This window comes from Carlito syrichta, unplaced genomic scaffold (genome assembly GCF_000164805.1).
Source record: "Carlito syrichta isolate Samal-C Ts95f unplaced genomic scaffold, Tarsius_syrichta-2.0.1 Scaffold305279, whole genome shotgun sequence".
In the NCBI taxonomy this organism is placed as follows: Eukaryota; Metazoa; Chordata; class Mammalia; order Primates; family Tarsiidae; genus Carlito; species Carlito syrichta.
In genome coordinates this window covers 773,401-793,575 of record NW_007249375.1, presented here as the reverse complement: position 1 = coordinate 793,575, position 20,175 = coordinate 773,401, and the positions used below count along the sequence as shown (strand labels likewise).

The 20,175-nt window shown below is 40.0% G+C and overlaps 1 protein-coding gene across 1 annotated transcript in view; it reads right to left on the bottom strand.

Moving 5' to 3' along the window:
• Nucleotides 1-832: 832 nt before the first annotated feature.
• The window catches only part of FAM81A (family with sequence similarity 81 member A), a 92,442-nt gene continuing 73,099 nt past the window's right edge, over nt 833-20,175 (bottom strand). Inside the window, exons 5-9 of the mRNA XM_008061478.2 lie at nt 16,997-17,126; nt 13,958-14,064; nt 9,277-9,412; nt 7,431-7,626; nt 833-2,528 (exon numbers count right to left, since the gene is read on the bottom strand). Of these exons, the coding sequence (XP_008059669.1) occupies nt 2,404-2,528; nt 7,431-7,626; nt 9,277-9,412; nt 13,958-14,064; nt 16,997-17,126 (694 nt within the window). The 3' untranslated portion in view covers nt 833-2,403. The remainder of the gene's footprint in view (nt 2,529-7,430; nt 7,627-9,276; nt 9,413-13,957; nt 14,065-16,996; nt 17,127-20,175) is intronic.

Below are 20,175 nucleotides of genomic sequence, written 5' to 3'. Positions count from 1 at the left end.
TTTCCAGGGAACACAAAGAAATATTTCCTATGGCATTTTGCTTAATTAAGTTTTCACCTCAAAGCTAAAAGATTTTTACATTTAAGAATCATACACCACATGTATTTGAAAATTTTGGTTTTTTTATTGCAAATTTCTGGTAGAGGAAAGAACACGGAAGCTGAATCTCATGGAAACTTTGGTGAGAAGAGTACTGCGCTGTAGCTCATCACCGCCTCCGCTGCACATGGAAACACCCGGGGGCCTTTTATACACACTGATGCCTGCGCTTCTACCTCCCAGAGTTCTGACTTAATTGGTCTGGGGGGTCAGATGGGCATCAACAGCTTCTCACATTCCTCTGATTCCAACATGTAGCCAAGGTGGAGAACCCGTGTGGTAGTTTATCACATGGGGCTGGCAACATCAGAAGCACCTGAGAAGTTCAGCTGACAACCGAGTGTCACCGGCTTATATCACCCCTCAGCCAGAGTCCAGCTGGTGTCCCCTGCCTGCCTCCCTCTTTTCAGGTGTCAGATGTGCTCATTCTTCTTTCTCAGAGACTCCAGAGGAGCGAGATGCTGAAAGGGGTGTGGCTTTCTGTGCTGTGGCTTGTGCTTAAATGTGGAGAACCACACGAAACGGTTACTCTGTAACAAAAAGAAATTCACTTTCTGGCTGGGTGCGCTTGTAATCTCAGCACTTTGGGAGACCGAGGCAGGAGGATCACTTGAGCCCAGGAGGCTGAGGCTGCAGTGAGCTATGATGGCACCACTGCACTCCAGCCTGGGTGACAGAGTGAGAACCTGTCTCAAAAACAGAAAAGAAAAAAAAAAGGAAATTCACTTTCTGATTGCAAAAGAGCATTAACCTCTTTTTTCTTTGTTAAATGGAAATTTGTGACAAAATAAGAAAATATGTGTTGAATGACATATTCCTTTATAACCTCTCATATCCAAATTTTTAAAAATTTGTCAAGCCATTGAGAGGAAAATATTACATACTTTAGCAGCGTACTTTATGTGGGTAAACAGTAAAAGCCAGTTAGAAATTTCATTTCTGCTTTATCCTAAAAATAGAAAATGTGCTTTTTTTCCTGAGTCCTTGGCGGAAAAAAAATTATTTTAAATTTTCTAAATGTTTCTGTTTTTCTTCTTCCTGGGGCACCCTCACAGTTTAAAACGGTGTGTTTCACTATCAGTTTTTACATACAGAGGTGAACAGACGGCACTGGAGTCAATTTTCACTGACTAGTCAAATATGGCGATTGAAAATAAAACAACCATCATCTACAAAGTTGCTCAAGAGGAAAGTTTCTTGACAGTGTTATAAATGCAATATCAATTTGATTATTTGTCCATACAAAAGTGTGAATTTCTATTCCATTAATAATACTGAACAATTAATGTCTCAACAGTGATAAAATTTTTAGAACATTTAAAAAATACAGAGGATCCCATATCATGCCTGCTATTTTGCCTGCAAAATTTTTATAGGGTACAGTGCATTGACATGATAAAACCAAGGCACAAGAATACAGTTACAACAAGTATATTTAAACCTTAGCATTTTTGCCAATCTTGGAAACATTTAGTGAGATCATAAAGTCAGAAAAATTATAACATTCTGTTACGAATAGTGAATAGACTATTAACCACCATTCTGTTGTTAAATATATGGCTATTACTACACAGGCTGTGGATAATCCAAAAATATTTTAAGTATTAAAACCTAATATATCTAGGTGGTCGATAAAGATATTTTGCCTTACATCATCTAAGTAAGTTTCCATTTAATTTGCAATCTATATGGCAGTTATGAATTGCTAAACTATTTTCATTACATAATTGGTGGGGTTTCTTCCAAGTATCAAATCCTTTCACCTTACAAAAGACAAAAGATTTACAGGGAGATAACCAATATAAGAAATGCATAGACAACAATAATAAAATCCAAGTATGGACTCAAAGGTTGAATTCTAATCTACTGGGACAGTCTCTTAATTTGGGGTGAGGAGCAACACATTCCTGTGACAATTCATTGGTTTCTTAATTTTAAAAAATCACCATGACATTTCTCAAGATAGTAAACAGTCTTGGGTACAGCATCAAGCATTGAAGAAAAATTGTTGTCTTTCCATTCATAACATGAAGAAGATAAAAGCCTTTCGAAATCCAGGGCAGGGGCAGAATTCCATTGAATTTAGAGAAGAGAAATAAAATGGTAAAATGTGTATTCCATACTTTTAAAGGAGTAGTGTTTCCAAGACTCAAGGTAAACATTTAGACTCATGAAAACACAATTCTTGGCACATGCACGCCATGGATGGAACCATCCTGAATGCAGCGACGACCTGGCTACAGAGGTATCTAGCTTCTAGACCCACGGGCAAAACTTTCTTTTAGGTCCTTGTCCCAATTCCCTTCACATGGGAGTTTCTGGCTTCTGCATCTGTTGGATTTGCTTCTGGAGCTGGTCCTTGTCCAACTTCATCTTGGCCTCGAGAACTTGCCTGAGGGATCCTATGCTTTCATAGATAGCTGTAAACCCTTTAAGGAGAGGCAAATTTCACAGCAGTTAATATTTTTAAAACAATGCTGTATCCATATCTTAGCAAAAAGTAATAACTGATTCTGGCAAAAGTTATTAATAGATGCCTGGGGTAAAAGTTTGAGGGGGAACAGGTGAGTTTCATAGTCTCTTTCTAAAGATTACTTTTTAATGGCAAAAGGGCACAAGGAACTCCTGAAATGAGTACAATGGACACATCTGCCATATACCACTTTAACCAAGTGATCAAGCCGGGCTCAGTGACTCAGCCTGTAATCCCGCATTTTGGGAGGCCGAGGTGAGTGAACTGACTGAGCCTGTGGGTTCGAGACCCACCTGGGCAACTTGGTGAGACCTCATCTCTACAATAAATCAAAAAATTAGCCGGGCGTGGTAGTGTGCGCCTGTAGTTCCAGCTACTTGGAAGGCTGAGGCAGAAGGATCACCAGAGCCCAGCAGGTCGAGGCTGCGCTGGCCAGGAGTGGCCACTGCACTCCAGTCTGGGCGACAGAGTGAGACTCCAACTCAAAAAAAACCCAAGTGATCAAAGCTAACATTACCAACACTGGGAGAAATTGTCATGTGCCTCCAGATAAGAGGCCCTGGACAGGACACAGCATCACTTCTGTGGTTTTTCTGTCCAAAATGCACAACCTGAATCACATCAAGAGGAAGCAAACAAACCTAAACTAAGAGATGTTTTAGAAAAACTGGCCTGTATTCTTTAAAAATGTCAAGGTCACTGAGGAACGGATCAAGATTAAAAGAGACTAAAGAAAGAAACATGACAACTAGGCCGAGGTATTTTGGCTCACGCTTATAATCCCAGCACTTCAGGAGACCGAGGCAGGCAGATTGCTTGAGCCTAGAAGTTCAAGAGCAGTCTGGGTAACATAGTGAGACCTCGTCTCTCCAAAAAATGAAAAAATTAGCTTGGCATGGTGGTGTGCACCTATAGTCCCAGCTACTCGGGATGCTGAAGTGGAGAGATCACCTAAGCCCAGGAGGTCGAGGCTGCCATGAGCCATAATTATTGTGGCCACTGCACTACGGCCTGGGCAACAGAGTGAAACCCTGACTCAAAAAATAAAATAAAATAAATTAAGAAACATGACAAGTAAATATAATGAATTCTGAACCCTATTGGTCAACAGGTATATGAAAAGGTGCTCCACATATCTAATCACAAGGAAAATGCAAATCAAAACCAAAATCCACAATGAGATATCACCTCACACCTGTTAGGATGGCTATTATCATTTTTAAAAAAGAAAGAGAGAGAGACACTAGCCGGGTGTGGTAGCGCACCTGTGGTTCCGGTTACTTGGAAGGATGAGGTGGAACCATCGCCAGAGGCCAGCAGGTCGAGGCTGCAGTGGCCAGAAGCGTGCCACTACACTGCCTTCTGGGCGATGAAGTGAGATTCCAACTCCAAAAAAAAAGAGACAGAGAGAGAGACAGACAAAAGCTAGCAAGTGTTGTGAGGGTGTGGGGAAAAAAAGGAACCCTTGGAGTACACTGTTGGTAGGAATTTAGAATGGTGCAGCCATTGTGGAAAACAGTATGGGGGTTCCTACTGAAATTAAAAATAGAGCTACCATATGACCTAGAAATCCTATTACTGGATATATACCCAAAGGAAATTAAATTACTACCTCATAAAGCTATCTGTATTCCCATGTTCACTGCAGCATTATTTACAATAGCCAACATATGGAAACAACAGAAGAATCCATCAAGAGATAAGTGGATAAAGAAACTGTGATATATGAGGGGAAAACAAAAAAAAGACAGAATTACTATTTGGGGGCAGGCCCCTTGTAGTACAGGCTTCCCCCCCACTAGGTAAGTGTTCTGGGAACCCATCAGCATCAGTGTATTAGCTAGCGTGTTGTCATGAGAGGCTGCATTTGGCTTCAGTGGAAATTTTTTGGAGATTCTTTCAAGTATTTGCCCATTTCGTGATGGGTGATTTACACAAACAATCTGCCCACACCACACTGAGTGTTCAGCAGTTTTTTATCAAAAATAGCATGACCCCCATGCGCCACACTCCCTATTCACTTATTCTTGACCAGAGCGACTTATTTTTGTGACCCTGGGTGAAGAAGGTCCTCAAAGGGAAACGTTTTGCCCATGTGGAAGAGGTGAAACAAAAAACAGCATCAAAACACTAGAAGCATCAAAACTGACAAGTTCAAAAACTGTTCTGAGCAGGGAAAAAGCATCTCAATAGGTGTATGCATCAAACAGAGAGTACTTTGAAGGTGCCTGAAGTCTAAACATGTAAAAATAAATACATGATTTTTTATAAATAAATTCTGGATCGTTTTGTTATCCCCCCTCATAGATATACAATGAATACTATTCACCTTATAAAAGAAAGCTGTCTTGTCATTTGTCACAATATGGATGAACCTGGAGGATTTATGCTAAGTGAAATAAGCCAAAGAAAGAAAACCACCGCATGATCTCATATGTGGAAACAAAAAAAAAAAGAGAGAGAAAAGAAAGTCAAATACACAAAGAGAATAAAATGGTGTTACCAGGGGTGGGGGAAAAGGAGAAAATGGGGAGCTACAGATCTAAGGACATAAATTGCAGATATGTAGAATGAACAAGTCTAGATATTGAATGGGGACTAGAGTCAATAATATTGCATGAGTATTGTATTTAGGACTTTTGCTAAAAGAGTGGATTTTGGGTGCCCTTTACACACACACACACACACACACACACACACACACACACACACACACATACACACACCCAAAAGGATAACTGAGATGATGGGTATATTAATTTGCTGGAATATAGTAACCATTTCACTATGCATACGTATATTCATACATCTTGTTGTACACCTTAAATATACATATTAAAAATTGTTTAAATTTTTAAAAATGTGATTGGAAAAAAACCTGGACTGGAGAAGGTCTGCTATATATGAAACAATGGCATAGGTTGAAAATTGAATTTTTTTTTTTTAATTTCATTAATCTTACATTTTACTAGAGTTATTTATAAGGGAATGGCCTTGTTCTCAGGGTATATACACTGAAATAATAAAGGGGTAAAAAGACATCATGACTTCTGCAATTTCTAAATAATTGAGAAAAAAATTATATTCATACATACAGGTATGAAGCATATTTCCAAAACACTAACAATTAGTGAATCTGGGATAAATAGAATTTGTGGACTATTATGGCTTCCCCAAAGTTGAAATTATTCCAAAATAAAAAACTAAAAAAAAAGGAAAAATCCCCTACCAAAAAGGATTTTATATTATTCTGCATTTCTATTGGTTTTTTAAGTCTTATATTCATTAGTAAATTTAGAAATTTCTTCATGAAAAAAGTATAAAATTGTCTGAGGTGGAAGGATCGCCGGAGCCCAGGGGATCAACACTGGGGTGACCATGAGCGTACCACGGCATTCCAGACTGGACGACAGAGAGAGACTTCAACTCAAAAAAAAAAAAGTATAAAATTATTCATTAAAAATAATGTTCTTAAAAGAGAAAATAGTGTTCTTACTGACATGAAAAGATACATCATATTACCAAATAAAGCAGCAGATTACAAATCAGCATGTATGGTATAAACTTTTACTTGAAATAACACATAAATATCCTACATGTACAGGAAGACATACATAAAAATGACCTCTTGATAAGAGAAGTTTTGAGTATTTTTTAAATATTTTGTGCTTATAATTTTCCATTAAGAAATGTGTTAGCCAGGCTCGGTGACTCAGCCTGTAATCCCGCGCCTTTGGGAGGCTGAGGTGAGTGGATTGCCTGAGCCGGCAGGTTTGAGACCCACCTGGGCAACTTGGTGAGACTTCATCTCTACAATAAATCAAAAATTAGCCAGGCATGATAGCACACGCCTGTAGTTCCAACTACTTGGAAGGCTGAGGCGGAAGGATCGCCGGAGCCCAGCAGGTTGAGGCAACAGTCTGGGCGACAGAGTGAGACTCCAACTCAAAAAAAAAATAAAAAAAGTATTACCTTCATAATAAAAAATAGATTTAATTTTTAAAATGCTCACATGCTTTTCTTATTAGGTACAACCTAATAATAAGGAGGTATTAACAACCTCGATGATATGCTAGATGACAATAATTTCATTAAGGAAATTATACAAAATTAAACATAGATGAAATACACAAATATCTTTTTTTTTTTGAGTTGGGGTCTCACTCTGTCACCCAGGCTGGAGTGCAGTGGCACGATCATGGCACAGCTTCGACCTCCTGGGCTAAGCAATCCTTCCACTTCAGCCTCCTGAGTAGCTGGGCCTGCAGCTGCGTGCCACTATGTCTGGCTAATTTTTTTTTTGGTAGAGATGAGGTCTCGCTATGTTGCCTAGGCTGGTTTCAAACTCCTGGGCTCAAGAATCCTCCTGCCTCAGCCTTCCAAAGTGCTGGGATCACAGGCAAGAGTCACTATGCCCAGCCTCAAATACCATATTCTAATATTTCAAAAGACTAAGAAAGAAAATTCATTTTTATCTTTACAGGTTCTCCAATTCATAAATTGTATTTATTTATTTAGAGACAGTCTTGCTCTATCATCCTGGCTGGAGTGCAGTGGCATAACCATAGCTCATTGCAGCCTATAACTCCCAGGTTCAAGAGATCCTGCAACCTCAGCCTCCCAAGTAGCTGTAACTATCGGTGTGCACCACCATATCCAGATAACGTTTGTATATTTTGTAGAGACAGGGTCTCGCTATGTTGCCCAGGTTGGTCTTGAACTCCTGGGCTCAAGTGATCCTCCTGCCCCAGTCTCCCAAAGTGCTGGTGTTCCAGTCATGAGTCACCATGCCTGGCCTTAATAAGCTTTTAGATCAGATAGAAAATAAACCATGTGAGCTGTTTTGGATTTAGCCTACCAGCATTAACTTCTGCTTTCATTTCCTTCATGTTCTGGTTCATCTGTAACTCCAGCTTGGTGATTCGCCCATGCAGTTTCTCCTCTTCTTGTCTTGTTCTTTGCCCATCGAAAGTCTTCCTTTGGCCCTCTTCTATTTTGTCAAGTCTGGCTGACATCTGGCTGAGCTTCTTTTCCATATCTCTTTCGGTGACTCCCTGAGATCCACAATAAGAACTGCACGTGATTACTCCAAAAAGAAACTCTACAGGGCATTAAAGGCTACAGGGCATTCACATCAGCTATCACCTCATTTAACAATAATCTGCAGGGAACAAAACTCCATGGCTTCTTGTAGCCCACCCCAATATCCATTCTCCTCCTCCTTAACAGACCCCTGATTTTCATCTGGGTACCAGGTCATCCAGAATAAAGACTATATTTTCCACTGTCTCCTGAGTTTGGTGTGGCTGTGTGATTAAGTTCTAGCCAATGAAATGTAAGTATAAGTGTATGTGGCAGCTTCCAGGAAAAGTTAAAAGACAGCTGACATACATCTTTGCTCCTTTCTTCTTCCTTTTGTTCCTGAAACTCAGACACAATGGCTGGAGCCCTAGCAGCCACCTTGGATTATGAGGATCACTCTCCAGGACTGGCAAAAAGCTAAACGAGAAGAATCCTGGGTCATTGAGGACTGACAAGCCATCGCCTCAGTCCTACAGTGCCTATACCCAGACTTCTTTTATGTGAAATAGAAATAAGCTTTTATTTTATTAAAGCCATCATCATCAAGATGTTTACTATTAGTTATAAAACCAATCTGCATGTAAAAATAAACAGTGATCCAAAGACTCAAAATTATTACTACAAATATATTAGTATGAATCTAAGTAAGTCAACCAGTAGATCTGATGAAAATATGGAAAATACTAATGGCAATATTCGAAATATTAAAATATTTTTTAAATCGTTTGTTTCCTTTCCACTATAGTTGGTTTTTATGGGAATCTGTGTCTGCAATGGAGCTTTGTTGGCCAGGACTACAAACACTAAGCTGCAAGTGGGCTACGGCTTGACAAAGTTCTCTTGATGGTGCTTCATGTGGAGTCTGCAGTTCAGCAGCTCTGCATCTGGAGAGAGCATGGTCAGAGATGCAAACTGCACCAGGCACTTGTGTTCAATCATAAAGTTCAACAAGAGGAAGCAATGCAAGGAATGAGAAGGGAAAGGGAAATAAATGGTCACGCTAAATAGTCAAAACCCACAAAAATGTTCTTGCCAAGTACTGGTCTGAGAGACTACTGATTCTGAATACTACATATACAAGGTTTTCTTGATATGGTTTCCAACAGTTCTGCAAATCTTAAGTCTGTGAGAGACCAGGGTAAAAGGAGAAGGAAGACGGAAAAGAAAAAGGATTCTATTTGCATGTTGCACTGTGGTACCTCTTGGTGCACCTACAGTATAATGGAGGGGTCTGGAGGGAGAAATCTACTCAATACTAAAACAAACAAAAAAACCACAAGATTATGAAATCAAAACAAACCAGGATGAAGTTGACAACTTTGTTTTATTTAGAAATGCAGATGGACAATTTGGATCATTAAGGTCTTGACTTAAATTTACCTTAAATGAAAGAAGTGAAATTTTCTACTTAGCTTTTGCTAACCAAACCTAATCAAAGTGCTCCTTTTCCTTATGAAGAATACAAAGAATCGACATGAACAATGGAAATGGACTTGAAGGCAAGAAACAACTGAACAGTTTTAGGTAGTGCTAAATAAGCAATCGATTACTTGGTGTTATTCACACATTATAGGCCTTCACTGAATAAATTTGTTAGGTTATTAATAAGCATCAATACCTACACTGTTTTCCTTAACAACCAAGGAAAGCTGATCAATCTTCTCTAAAAGCTCTTTTTCTATCCGTTCTTGTTCCTGTTGCAACCAACTCCGTGCAGATAAAATCTGGTTACTGAGTTCCTCAACTGTACCTTTAAATCTAAATTTTAAAAAAAAGGTAAATTAGCAAGGTCAATTTAAACATTTTTTAAAGGATATCAAACAACCTCAACCTCCAAATATTGATTTCTGGTAATTAAACCAGCATTAAACTCAACTGAATCAGAATTACATGCTTTTTTTTCCCTCCAAGTTATTGGTAGAGAATGTGCTTTACCTCTTAGAATTCCACTTGGCACTAAGTCAGGAGAGGAAAGGAGAGAGGATTCAACCAAAAAGCACCTGGGAATGCTTCCTACCCATAAGGAGTTGGTAACACAGGCACTAAAGTGACACACAATGACACAGAGCTGCCTCAGGTGCTAACTTTTGCAGTTCCAAGGGTCCACAGTGCTCCTGGCTCAGAGGACACAGTGTCTCCCATCTCCTCTCCTCTCCTCTCCAGACTCTTGCCTTCCCCGTGCTCTTCCTTGTTGCCCCTTTTATCTCCCAGGACTAGAACATGGCTCGCTATCTCTCTAATGCTCCCCCAGATTGCTCTTGCCCCACATGGATATTTCCTCATTTAAATCAAAAGAAAAACCGGAAGAAAAAAAAAAACCCTCCCAAACTTCCACTCCTCTGGGTCCCCTTTCCTTTCCAAATTCCTTATAATAACCATCCACACATGCTCCCTCCCCTTAATTACTTCTTTGTAATTTTTATTATATGTGATAAGAGTACAGAAGATTTTATGTGATATAGATATGCAACTTAAATAAGAATAGCAGGAAGACCCACTGGAGTAGAGCCATGAATTGTCCTGCAATATCTGTTTGCCTCTTCCATATTAAAAGGCCTTGGCCGGGTGCAGTGCCTCAGCCTGTAATCCCAGCACTTTGGGAGACCCAGGCGAGAGGATTGCCTGAGCCCAGAGGCCCAAGACCAGCCTGGGCAACTTGGTGAGACCTCGTCTCTACAATAAACCAGAATAATAATAACAATAATCTGGGCATGGGAGCACATGTCTGTGGTTCCAGCTACTCAGAAGGCTGAGTCAGAAGGACCGCCTAAGCACAGCAGGCCGAGGCTGCGGTGGCCTTGAGTGTGCCACTGCACTCCAGTCTGGCCAAAAGAGTGAGACTCCAACTAAAAAAAAAAAAAAGGCCTCAAACATCAACTGTGTACACAGCTGCCTAGCTAGAGACCACATTTCCCAGCATCCCTTGGTGCAATGTGTAGCTATGTGACATGTGGATGAGCTAAGCACACCTTCCTTAGCACTTGAAAAACAAAGCTTCTGCCCTGGATTCTGTCCCTCTCCAGCTGGCTGGGAAAGCGGAGAAACCACCCTGAGTTGTGAGTGCTGTCCTGCCTCCTCTGGACTGCTGATCCCTACACTGTTACGGGATAGCCACAGGGCTGAAGCTAGGCTGCAGCCTCACTAAACCACTGTGTACCCCTCAGCCAGGTTAAGACATACAACATGGGCTGGGCACAGTGGCTCATGCCTATAATCCCAGCACTTTGGGAGGCCGAGGTGAGAGGATTGCCTGAGCCCATGGGTTCGAGACCAGCCTGGGAAACTGGGCAAGACCTCATCTCTACAATAAATCAAAACATTAGCTGGTCATGGTGGCACATGCCTGTAGTTCCAGCTCCTTGGAAGACTGAGGTGGAAGGATTGCCTGGGCCCAGCAGGTCGAGGCTGCAGTAGCCGTGAGTGTGCCATTGCACTCCAGCTTGGGCAGTCCCATGAGACTCCAACTCAAAAAAAAGACATACAACACTGCGGGGTTCTTAGATACCTGGAGTGTACTCCCCACCACCCCACAACCGAAGAAGTAACCCATAACTGGAATTTACTGTTCTTTATCATTTTATTCTATTAGTTTGGATCCCAAAGTGGCAGATTTTTCAGTATTATGTATTTTAAATTTTTACATAAACTGAGCAATAATACAGTGCATAGAACACAGTACAGTAGTTTTCTACAACTACTTTTTTCACTCAACATTATGTCTGTGAGATGTATCCATGCTGATGTACATAGCTGTAGCCAATTCATTTTTATTGTTGAGTAATATTCCATTTTATGAATGTACCACTGCTTATCCATTCTTCTATTGATGGACATTTGTTTTTATCCATCTTTACTATTAAAGATAATGCTGTTATTAAAATACTGACACATAACTTATGGTTCACATATGCAAGAGTTTCACTGGGGTCTGAACATGTCCAACTTTACCTTATTTCTGACTTTACTTAATGGTACAAAGAGGTCCTATTCTGCCCATCGTTGTCAACACTTCTGCATATCTGATGTGAATTTTTGTCCTTTGGATTTTTTTTCTAACATTTGAAAATTATACACTTTAATTTTATTCTTTTAGAGTAGAAATTTTAATATACACATTTATCAAAGTCTAAAATTATTCAATAGCTATAATTTGATCCTGAAAACCCCCCTAGAAGATTTTAATTTCAGAAAGCTTCCTCCTGCATGTTGTTATTGACCAATATTTTGGTTGTAGAGTGTTTTGTTTAGACTTTAATATTATTGCTTGTTTAGATTTGTCCAATGTTTATCAAATTCTTTGCTCACCCCTTCTTGTTATATTAAAATTTCAGACCTTCCTTTTGTATGTTTTTTCTTTTTCCTAAAGGCTATCTTTTTAAAATTCCCTTTGTTAAGGTTTATTAGTAAACTTTGAGTTCTTATTTGTCTGAAGGATCTTTATTTTGCCATTGGGTTGACACCTGTTCCCTCTCAGCATTTGTAAGTATTGGCCCACCTGCTTCCAGACCCTGTTAATATGGCTGAGAAATCAGTATTGATTTGAGTTCTCTCTGTTTTAAGATCTTCTTTCTATGTTTGGCGTTCTGCAGTTTTACTCTAATGTGTCTAGACTTTTTTTTTTTTTTTTAGCTTATTCTACTGGAATATATTTGGCTTTCTAAATTTGAGATTTCTCTTTCACCAATTCTGAATAATTATTTGCCATTATTTCTTTAGATATTGCTTTCAGATCCTAGTTGAGATCTATTGTCTCTCATAGAATTCTGATGAGGACCACTCTGTCCTATTTGTTTTCTATTGCTGTCATAAAAATTTACCCCTGCAAGCCAGTCCACCTCCGCTCCAGCCTCACATCCTACCATCCCATTAAGTTACCATCACTCTCCATTCCAACCACCCTTGTCACCTTCCAGTTTCTTGCATACCACATTCCTCCCACGACAAGCTATTCAACTGTGAATATTCTCCTCCTCCTCTTTATGTAGTAAAGCCCATTCATTCGTCAGCTCTCACCTCAAACATTCCTTCCTTAGAAACGCCCCACAACTGGGACTCTGGTACTCAGAATCATAGTGCCGCTGTATTCATTTCCTATGAGTGCTCTAACAAATTACCACAAACTTGGTAGCATGAAACAGCACAAATTTATTCTCCTCCAGTTCTGAAAATGACAAGCCTAAAATAGGTTTCACTGGAGTAAAGTCAAAGTCTGCAATATTGTGTAATAAATAAAAACCTTCTGGTTCCTTCTGGAGGCTCGGAGGAGAAAATCATTTCCTTGCCACTTGTATTCCTTGGCTTTAACCCCTTCCTCCATCTTCAGAGTATCACTCCAATCTCACTTCCGTTCTCACATGGCCTCTCTTTGCGCTAACCTCCCCCGCTCCCTCTTATAAGGACTCTAGTGATTACATCAGGCTCACTTGGATCACCCAGGATAACCTACCCATTTTAAAATTTGTAACTTAATCACATCTGCAGAGTCCCCTTTTGCCATATGAGGTAACGCATTCACAAGTTCCAGACATTAGGACAAGGGGATATTTGGGGAACCATTATTCGGCTTACCACAACCATGTACCTTTCCTTCAAAGCACGTGTCACCATTAGTAATAACATAGCAAATGCTTATTGAAGTCATTATTGAAGCAAATGCTTATTGAAGTCACTAGACCATAATCTCCACAAGGATTTTTAAAAAATGAACAAACATACAAACAAAAAAAACAGAGTCTGGTTTTTGTCATTGCTAGATCCTCAGTCCCTAGGCAAGTAATCAATAAATACTTGCTAAATGAATAAATGGAGTATTATCTAACCACAAAACAATAATTATGGATAAACAGTGATAACATACTTCATGGAAACGTTTCCTTTTAGCTTCCATTATTGTTTTCACTTTGTGCAATAAATAAAAACCAAGAGAAAAGAATTATAGTATTGCACAAACTCACAAAGAACTTCAACCAAGCTGGGAGTGGCAGCTCACACCTGTAATCCCAGCACTTTGGAAGGAGAGGCAAGAGGATTGCCTGAGCCCACGGGTTTGAGACCAGCCTGGGTAACGTGGTGACATCTTATCTCTACAAAAAAAAAAATTAGCCAGGTGTGGTGGTGCATATCTGTAGTTCCAGCTACCTGGAAGGCTAAGGTGGAAGGATCACCTGAGCCCAGCAGGCCTAGGTTGTGGTGGCCATGAGCGTGATACTGCACTCCAGCCTGGGTGACAATGTGAGAGTCTCACTCAAAAAAAACCCCAAAAAACTTCAACAAAAATTTTTTTTTTCTAAATTGATGACTTACTTAGTGTCCAAAAGCTGAAGCTGGTGGTTACTATCTCTGTGGGACATCTTCAGTTTGGTGCTCTGCTCTGATATTGACAAGTCCACTCTGTTCAAAAGCTGAGAAATCTGGAAAAGAAAGCTTGCTATAAATATCACATCTAACCTCTTCAGATACAATTTCAGAGAACATTTAATAAGCTATATTCTAGTCAATGGCATTAAGATTCGATCTAATTTAAGAAGTTCATTTAGAAGTTCACCTCATCTTTCCACCTCCATTTTCTTTCTTACACACCCACCAAAAATCAAGACCAGAGCACTGCCAAAATATCCATCATGCATGAAGCACTTTACTTTATAGTGCTCTGATGAGCAAGCCCAATTCCCATCTAGGACCACTGCTTCCACCAACTGGCATGAAATACAGTCAACTTTACCTTGGAATTTCTACCATCAATATGGCTGCTTGTTACAGAAAATGGAACTTTGAATATTTACAAAGTCCATCAAGGTCCCAGATTTACCTCCATATCTGATACAGAGACCCACTAATATCTGTCCATTTTGTCACAGCCCCTAGAGAAGGGCATGGTAAGGGCGCAAGCGCTCCTGTACATTCTTGAACAATATTCCTAAGAGTTAATAAAGTTGCCCTTATCTCCTATGCACTCCCAGTAAATAGCTTCAGGGGATATTTGACTTCCCTGTAGTCTATGCCCAATCAATTGAAAGATGCAAATCTCCATTTACTCCCTTTTTCTGAGTGGCTACAAGTTTGAATAATATAGTAACAATGTAATCGTAAGTCCTGTGATTTGTATAACTTTTGTATCAATGTAACCATACATCTTGTGATTTGTATAACTTTTTCGTAATACATGATGTCTTAGACCTTGTAAATTCCCTTTACTCCATAGTAAGCTTGCTTACTGCCGGAGACCAGCTTCAGCCAGGTTCAGGGTACCCCAAAGGTGGAGACGGTGTCGGCGATTAGGGGAAGAAGAAAGAGAGAGAGAGAGAGAGAGAGAGAAAGAAAGAGACTGGACTCCAGTCTAGTGCAGAAGTGATGTGTGTGTGTTATTGGGAATTACAACAGGTCTTTTATACACAAAGTAAGATGTGGGAGGGGCGTCCCCCACCCACCAGAAACCTTAATCCATGAAAACTTAATCAATGATTGCCTTTAAACCCTTTTCATATGATAATCTTAAAATCCCACAACAAAGGATAACCTAATCTGTGACTGACATATTCTATAAACCTTTTTCATACTAAGCTGACTGATTTATGCCAAGTTAAATAATTCTATAGAAGCTTAAGTATTTACTTTACAAACGAAAGTGGCCCATCCCAGAATGTTTGGAATGTGGCCCAGTCTAAAGTTCACAGTGGGCTACCTGCAAGTAACCCAACCGCATTCTTTCAACAAAATGGCTGTCTTCTAAAGCTGTATTCTACAATTTACACCTTCAATAAATCCTAAGATCATGACCCAGAAGCCTGTGACCAATACTAAGGCTCTTCAATGTGACACGAGTTTGAATTATAAGTTGTGTGAAAGCCAAAACTGCAGTTTGTGGAAGAATGGGAGCAATGAGCTACTAAAGTTAGCTTGTGTTCATCCTGATCTCAGAGTTTCCATGTTTTGAGCTCACAGGAGCTTAATCTGGTTAGTGCTGAGTAGAAAGGGAGAGGAAATGGGGTCAATAGCTCCCGAACGCATCCTAGTGGTCTCAGGGTCAACGGCCCTTCCTGATCCCTAACGCTCAGTGGGCCTCCGTGGCCGGTTCCCAACAACTTACCACTTCTGCCAGGCCCTACTGATACAAACTATCAGATCCTTCTGATACCTGGCACCAGGAAGTCTGGACTCAAAAATGTCACTATTGATAAATGTGGTTGAAACTCAAGTTCTATGCAAAGCTCTGCTGGTCACCTGGCTAACATGTAGGTACAACTCTGAACTTATAAAAGTGAACTCTAAAAGCCTGGAGGGTGAGCAGAACCATTTTAGAAAGACCTCGAATCTGGCTGTGCTCCCTGAACTCAAACTCAGAAATAAACTTTCTACCAATTCCCTGCCCCTTTGACTTACTGGTATCAAGGGGAGGAGCTGAGAGTTATTCAGACCCTGACATACCAAGCCAGGTCACCAGTAAATGGAATTTTCAGATTACATCCATCCTGCTCCTCTCTCCCATTACTGATGCATATCTCTTGTCCTTTTTACAAGGATTTAAAATAAAACTTGTTACATGTCAAATGTCTGCACTTTCTGCAAAAATTATGGCATTCTATGTTCCTTACTTAAAGATTCATGAGTAGCTTTAGATCCTTATTGGAGGTAGAGTATAAATATTTTTAATCCAATTAAGTTGACCAGAAGCCCCCTATCTTACTGGAATAATCTCTCTTTAAATGAAGAATAGCAAATGAGGCAGGTACTAGAAGTGCTAGAAGACAGTTTGTTTTGAGGCCACTTACAAAGGGAAACTTGTAAGTGGCCTCAAAACAAACTGTGAAATGCCAAGAGTTTGGCTTTGTGAAATTAATCTGTGAATTTCAAGGTCAAATACCTTCAAATTAATTAGCCAGTCCACTCTCTAACTTTGTCCTAATTTTGTCCCACATACAGACTGTTTGGTGAAGTTAGTATATGTGATGAGTCCCAGTAAACACAGTAACTATTTTCTGAGCCCCAAATTGGGATACATGGCATGTAAAGGAATGCTTGATCACTTGCCTATGCAAGAGATAGTCTTGCATAGGAGTTGTAACTTAGAATTTCTGAAATATGAGCATTGTTTAGGAATGGGGGAGGGATAATCTTTACAATCAGGACTGTTCTGAAACATTTTGGTGGTCTGGTTGCCAGACTCCTGAAGGGCCACTCCAGTAAAACAGGGAAGGAAGGAGTAAAGAAATTAGATACTTATGATTTGCATAAACCCAAGCTGAGTGCCCAGCTGGTTTCTCCTGTAGGACATAATCAGCACCACGTTATTCTTAGCTAAGAACAAATTACCCACTTTTAAAAGCTACCAGAAACAGATCATACCTGTCCCTCTGCGTCTTTGATTTTGGTTTCCAGGATAAGTTTGGCAGCTTGCTGCTCTTTGTTCAAGTGCTGGAGCCCCTCATAGGTCGTTTTGTGCTCTGCGGAGAGTCTGGCTATGCTGGCATCACATCTATCCAGGCAAAGAAGAAAGCTAGGTCTTATTAAAGCTTAAAAACACGTGCAAAAGCTTCCTTACATGCTATAAAATGCAAAACCCCCTCAAAGAAACTGCACTATCATTCTTTTGAACAGAGGTTCAAATGATTCGTAGAGCTCCCTCATTATGGTTTTTAGGCTAAACCACAGGGATGTGGCTTAATAAGGCTAGAGATGTAACCACCTAAGAAGTAAAGTCTCTACAATGCTCTTGAGTACAACACGATATATGCAGTGACAGCCCAATACAAAGAGCAGAGCTAGGGTGCTGGATATGATCTATCTGTCTTCAGTGCCACCCCTGTCCCTTAAAATTCAGACCTCCTTGAATTTGGGAGGCAACTCCTACCACATCTGAAAATTACTTCTAAATTTCTACCAAATCATAGGTAAGGGTATATTCTCTGAGTGCAGTGCAGAGCCAGGGAAGGTTCTGCAGTTGGTCCAATCTGTAGTAAAACTGTTCTGCCCTGGGAGACTTGCAGCTTAGCAGATCCAATGGTGCTCAAAGTATCTGTGGCAGAAGAGCTGTATGAAGCCTCTGTCAAACCCCAGTAGGAGAGTCACAGAATGGACACCTAGGGATTTAGAGCTAAGTAATGCCCGGTTCTGAGACCATCATTCCTCCTTTGAGTAGAAGATGATGCCTTGCTACTGAGTTCTAATAGAAACATAATGCCTAGGTTTGGGACATTAAGTGACCCTGCAATCTGAGCACCCTGTCATGAGCACCATGCCAGAAAGGTGGGCACAAGAGCAGCAATGCAACTTCGAGAGGAAGGGGATTATAGATACCAGGCTTGAATAGGTTCTAAAGGCACAAAAAAGTTACAATGGCTTCTTTACTGGGCACATTGGTGTACCTGTAGTTCCATCTACTTGGGAGGCCGAAGTGAGAGGATTGCTTGAGTCCAGGAGTTCAAAGCCAAGCTGGGCAATATAGTGAGACCCTGGTTCTAGAAAAATAATAATAATTTTTTTAAAAAAAACTCTATGGCCTCTTGGAGAGATCTTGTGTTTTTTTGTTTTGTTTTGTTTTTTGAGTTGGAGTCTCACTCTGTCACTCAGGCTGGAGGGCAGTGGCATCCTCACAGCCACCACAGCCTCAACCTGCTGGGCTCAGAAGATCCTTCCACCTCAGCCTTCCAAGGACTTGGAACTACAGGCATGCACTACTACACCTGGCTAAGAGAGTTCTTAATAACTAGATGGGCTAAGGGAGAAAAAGCCAGGCCTGGCTTACAGATGATCACACCAATATGCTGACACCTTCTGGAACAAGATTGCTGATGCTAATAGTTCACTCAGGAATAGCCCTAAAGAGTATTAAGGAAGGAAAAGCTTGGCAGAATTTCAAACAAAATATTGGGGGACTTGTGCCTGGAATAAGAGATGGTCAGATATTCAAAGGAAGTGGCTAGTGGTGAGAGACATCGTGGAAAATGTTGGAGGATTGGTATAAGGAAAAGAGGCTATATAAATGGATCTTTATCCTCCTTGTGAATGGTCATTGTGTCATAAGGACTGAGGCCCCAAAACTATAGTTCCCAGACTCCCTTGTCAGAAGTGTTCTGCGTTAGATTCTGCCAGTGAGAGGCACTTATGCAAGACCTGGAAGGTGAGAAGAAGAAGTTCTTATTCTCCACTGTCAGTGGTGGGCAGACACAGGGGCAAACTGTAGATGGAAGGTTTACAGCAACTTCCAGGCACATTCCTGCAAATCACTTAGGGAGATTATCAATGGCTCCTTTCTGTGATTCTTGCATGTGCTGCTGTTCTGAAAGCCAACAACAGTTTTCTTTCATCTGTCTGCCCCCAAATCTTCTAGTGGTTTCACAAGCTCCAATTCCCTGTATTAAATCCCTCCCTGCTAAAATCCTTTTAGTGGTTTCTTTCTTGACTGAACCCTGATGCAAATAGTCATTAAAATTTTTATTTTTAAAAACATACAAAATATTAACCAATTACCTCTGAATCACATGTGATTTTTATTTTGAGTTATTTTCTAAACTGAACAACTTTTCTACAAGTATGTATAATTTTTAGAATCAGAAAAAAACTATTACACAATTGAAATATTTCAATCAACAGCCATGCACAAAGAATATGTTACAACTTTATATAATATGCACTGTCCCACAATCTCCTCCTGGGCCCCTCATTAAGTAGAAGTAAGGCTGGAGTACAAAAAAGATATAGCTAGAAATGTGAAGGATAGAGTCACTATCATAAAAGTTAGGTCAGGTTCAATGTAATATACAATAGAAATGGAGAGGCCGTGATTGGACCCCAATCCATAACTCATTCATTTGATCAATAAGTATTTACAGAACATCTACTCTATATCAGATAGCATTACACAAAATGGGAATATAGCAAGAATTTTTCTCTCTCATACAAACACTACACTATCTAGAATTTTAAAAACATTCTTATGCCACCACTATCAAAATGGTATTCAGCTTGTATGATCTTTTATTATTAATGGAGATTACATTTGACATCTTGTTCTTGTTCATTACACCACTGATTCAGACAAGTGAGTTCAGCAAATTCTTTAGGGACTTGCTGAACAAGTGCCTATAAATACACATAGAGAAGAATAAGCCTATGGCCAGTTATACTTTTAATAAATCAGCAATCTACAATATTCCTAAAAGCACTGGGAATTATTCCTCAAGATGTATACATTCACTGAGGCCTAATAGGGATTTATGAACCATTCCCTAAATGACTGAGATACTGAAAAGAGTCTCACTCACTAAATCACAAAGAATATTTATAGCCAACTATCAAAAACAGCATATCGACAGAGATTAAATTACATCTCTCCAAAAGCTAGAAAAACACAAATTATTGGTATCTAGTTCATAAGCCATAAACAAAGATTAGAGAACAATCCAGTGCTTGAATAGTCCATCTAATAAGCTGTAATAAGATTTAACCAGGCTTGTGCAGTGGCTCACACTTGTAATCTCAGCACTTTGGGAGGCAGAGGCAAGAGGATTACCTGAGCCCAGGGG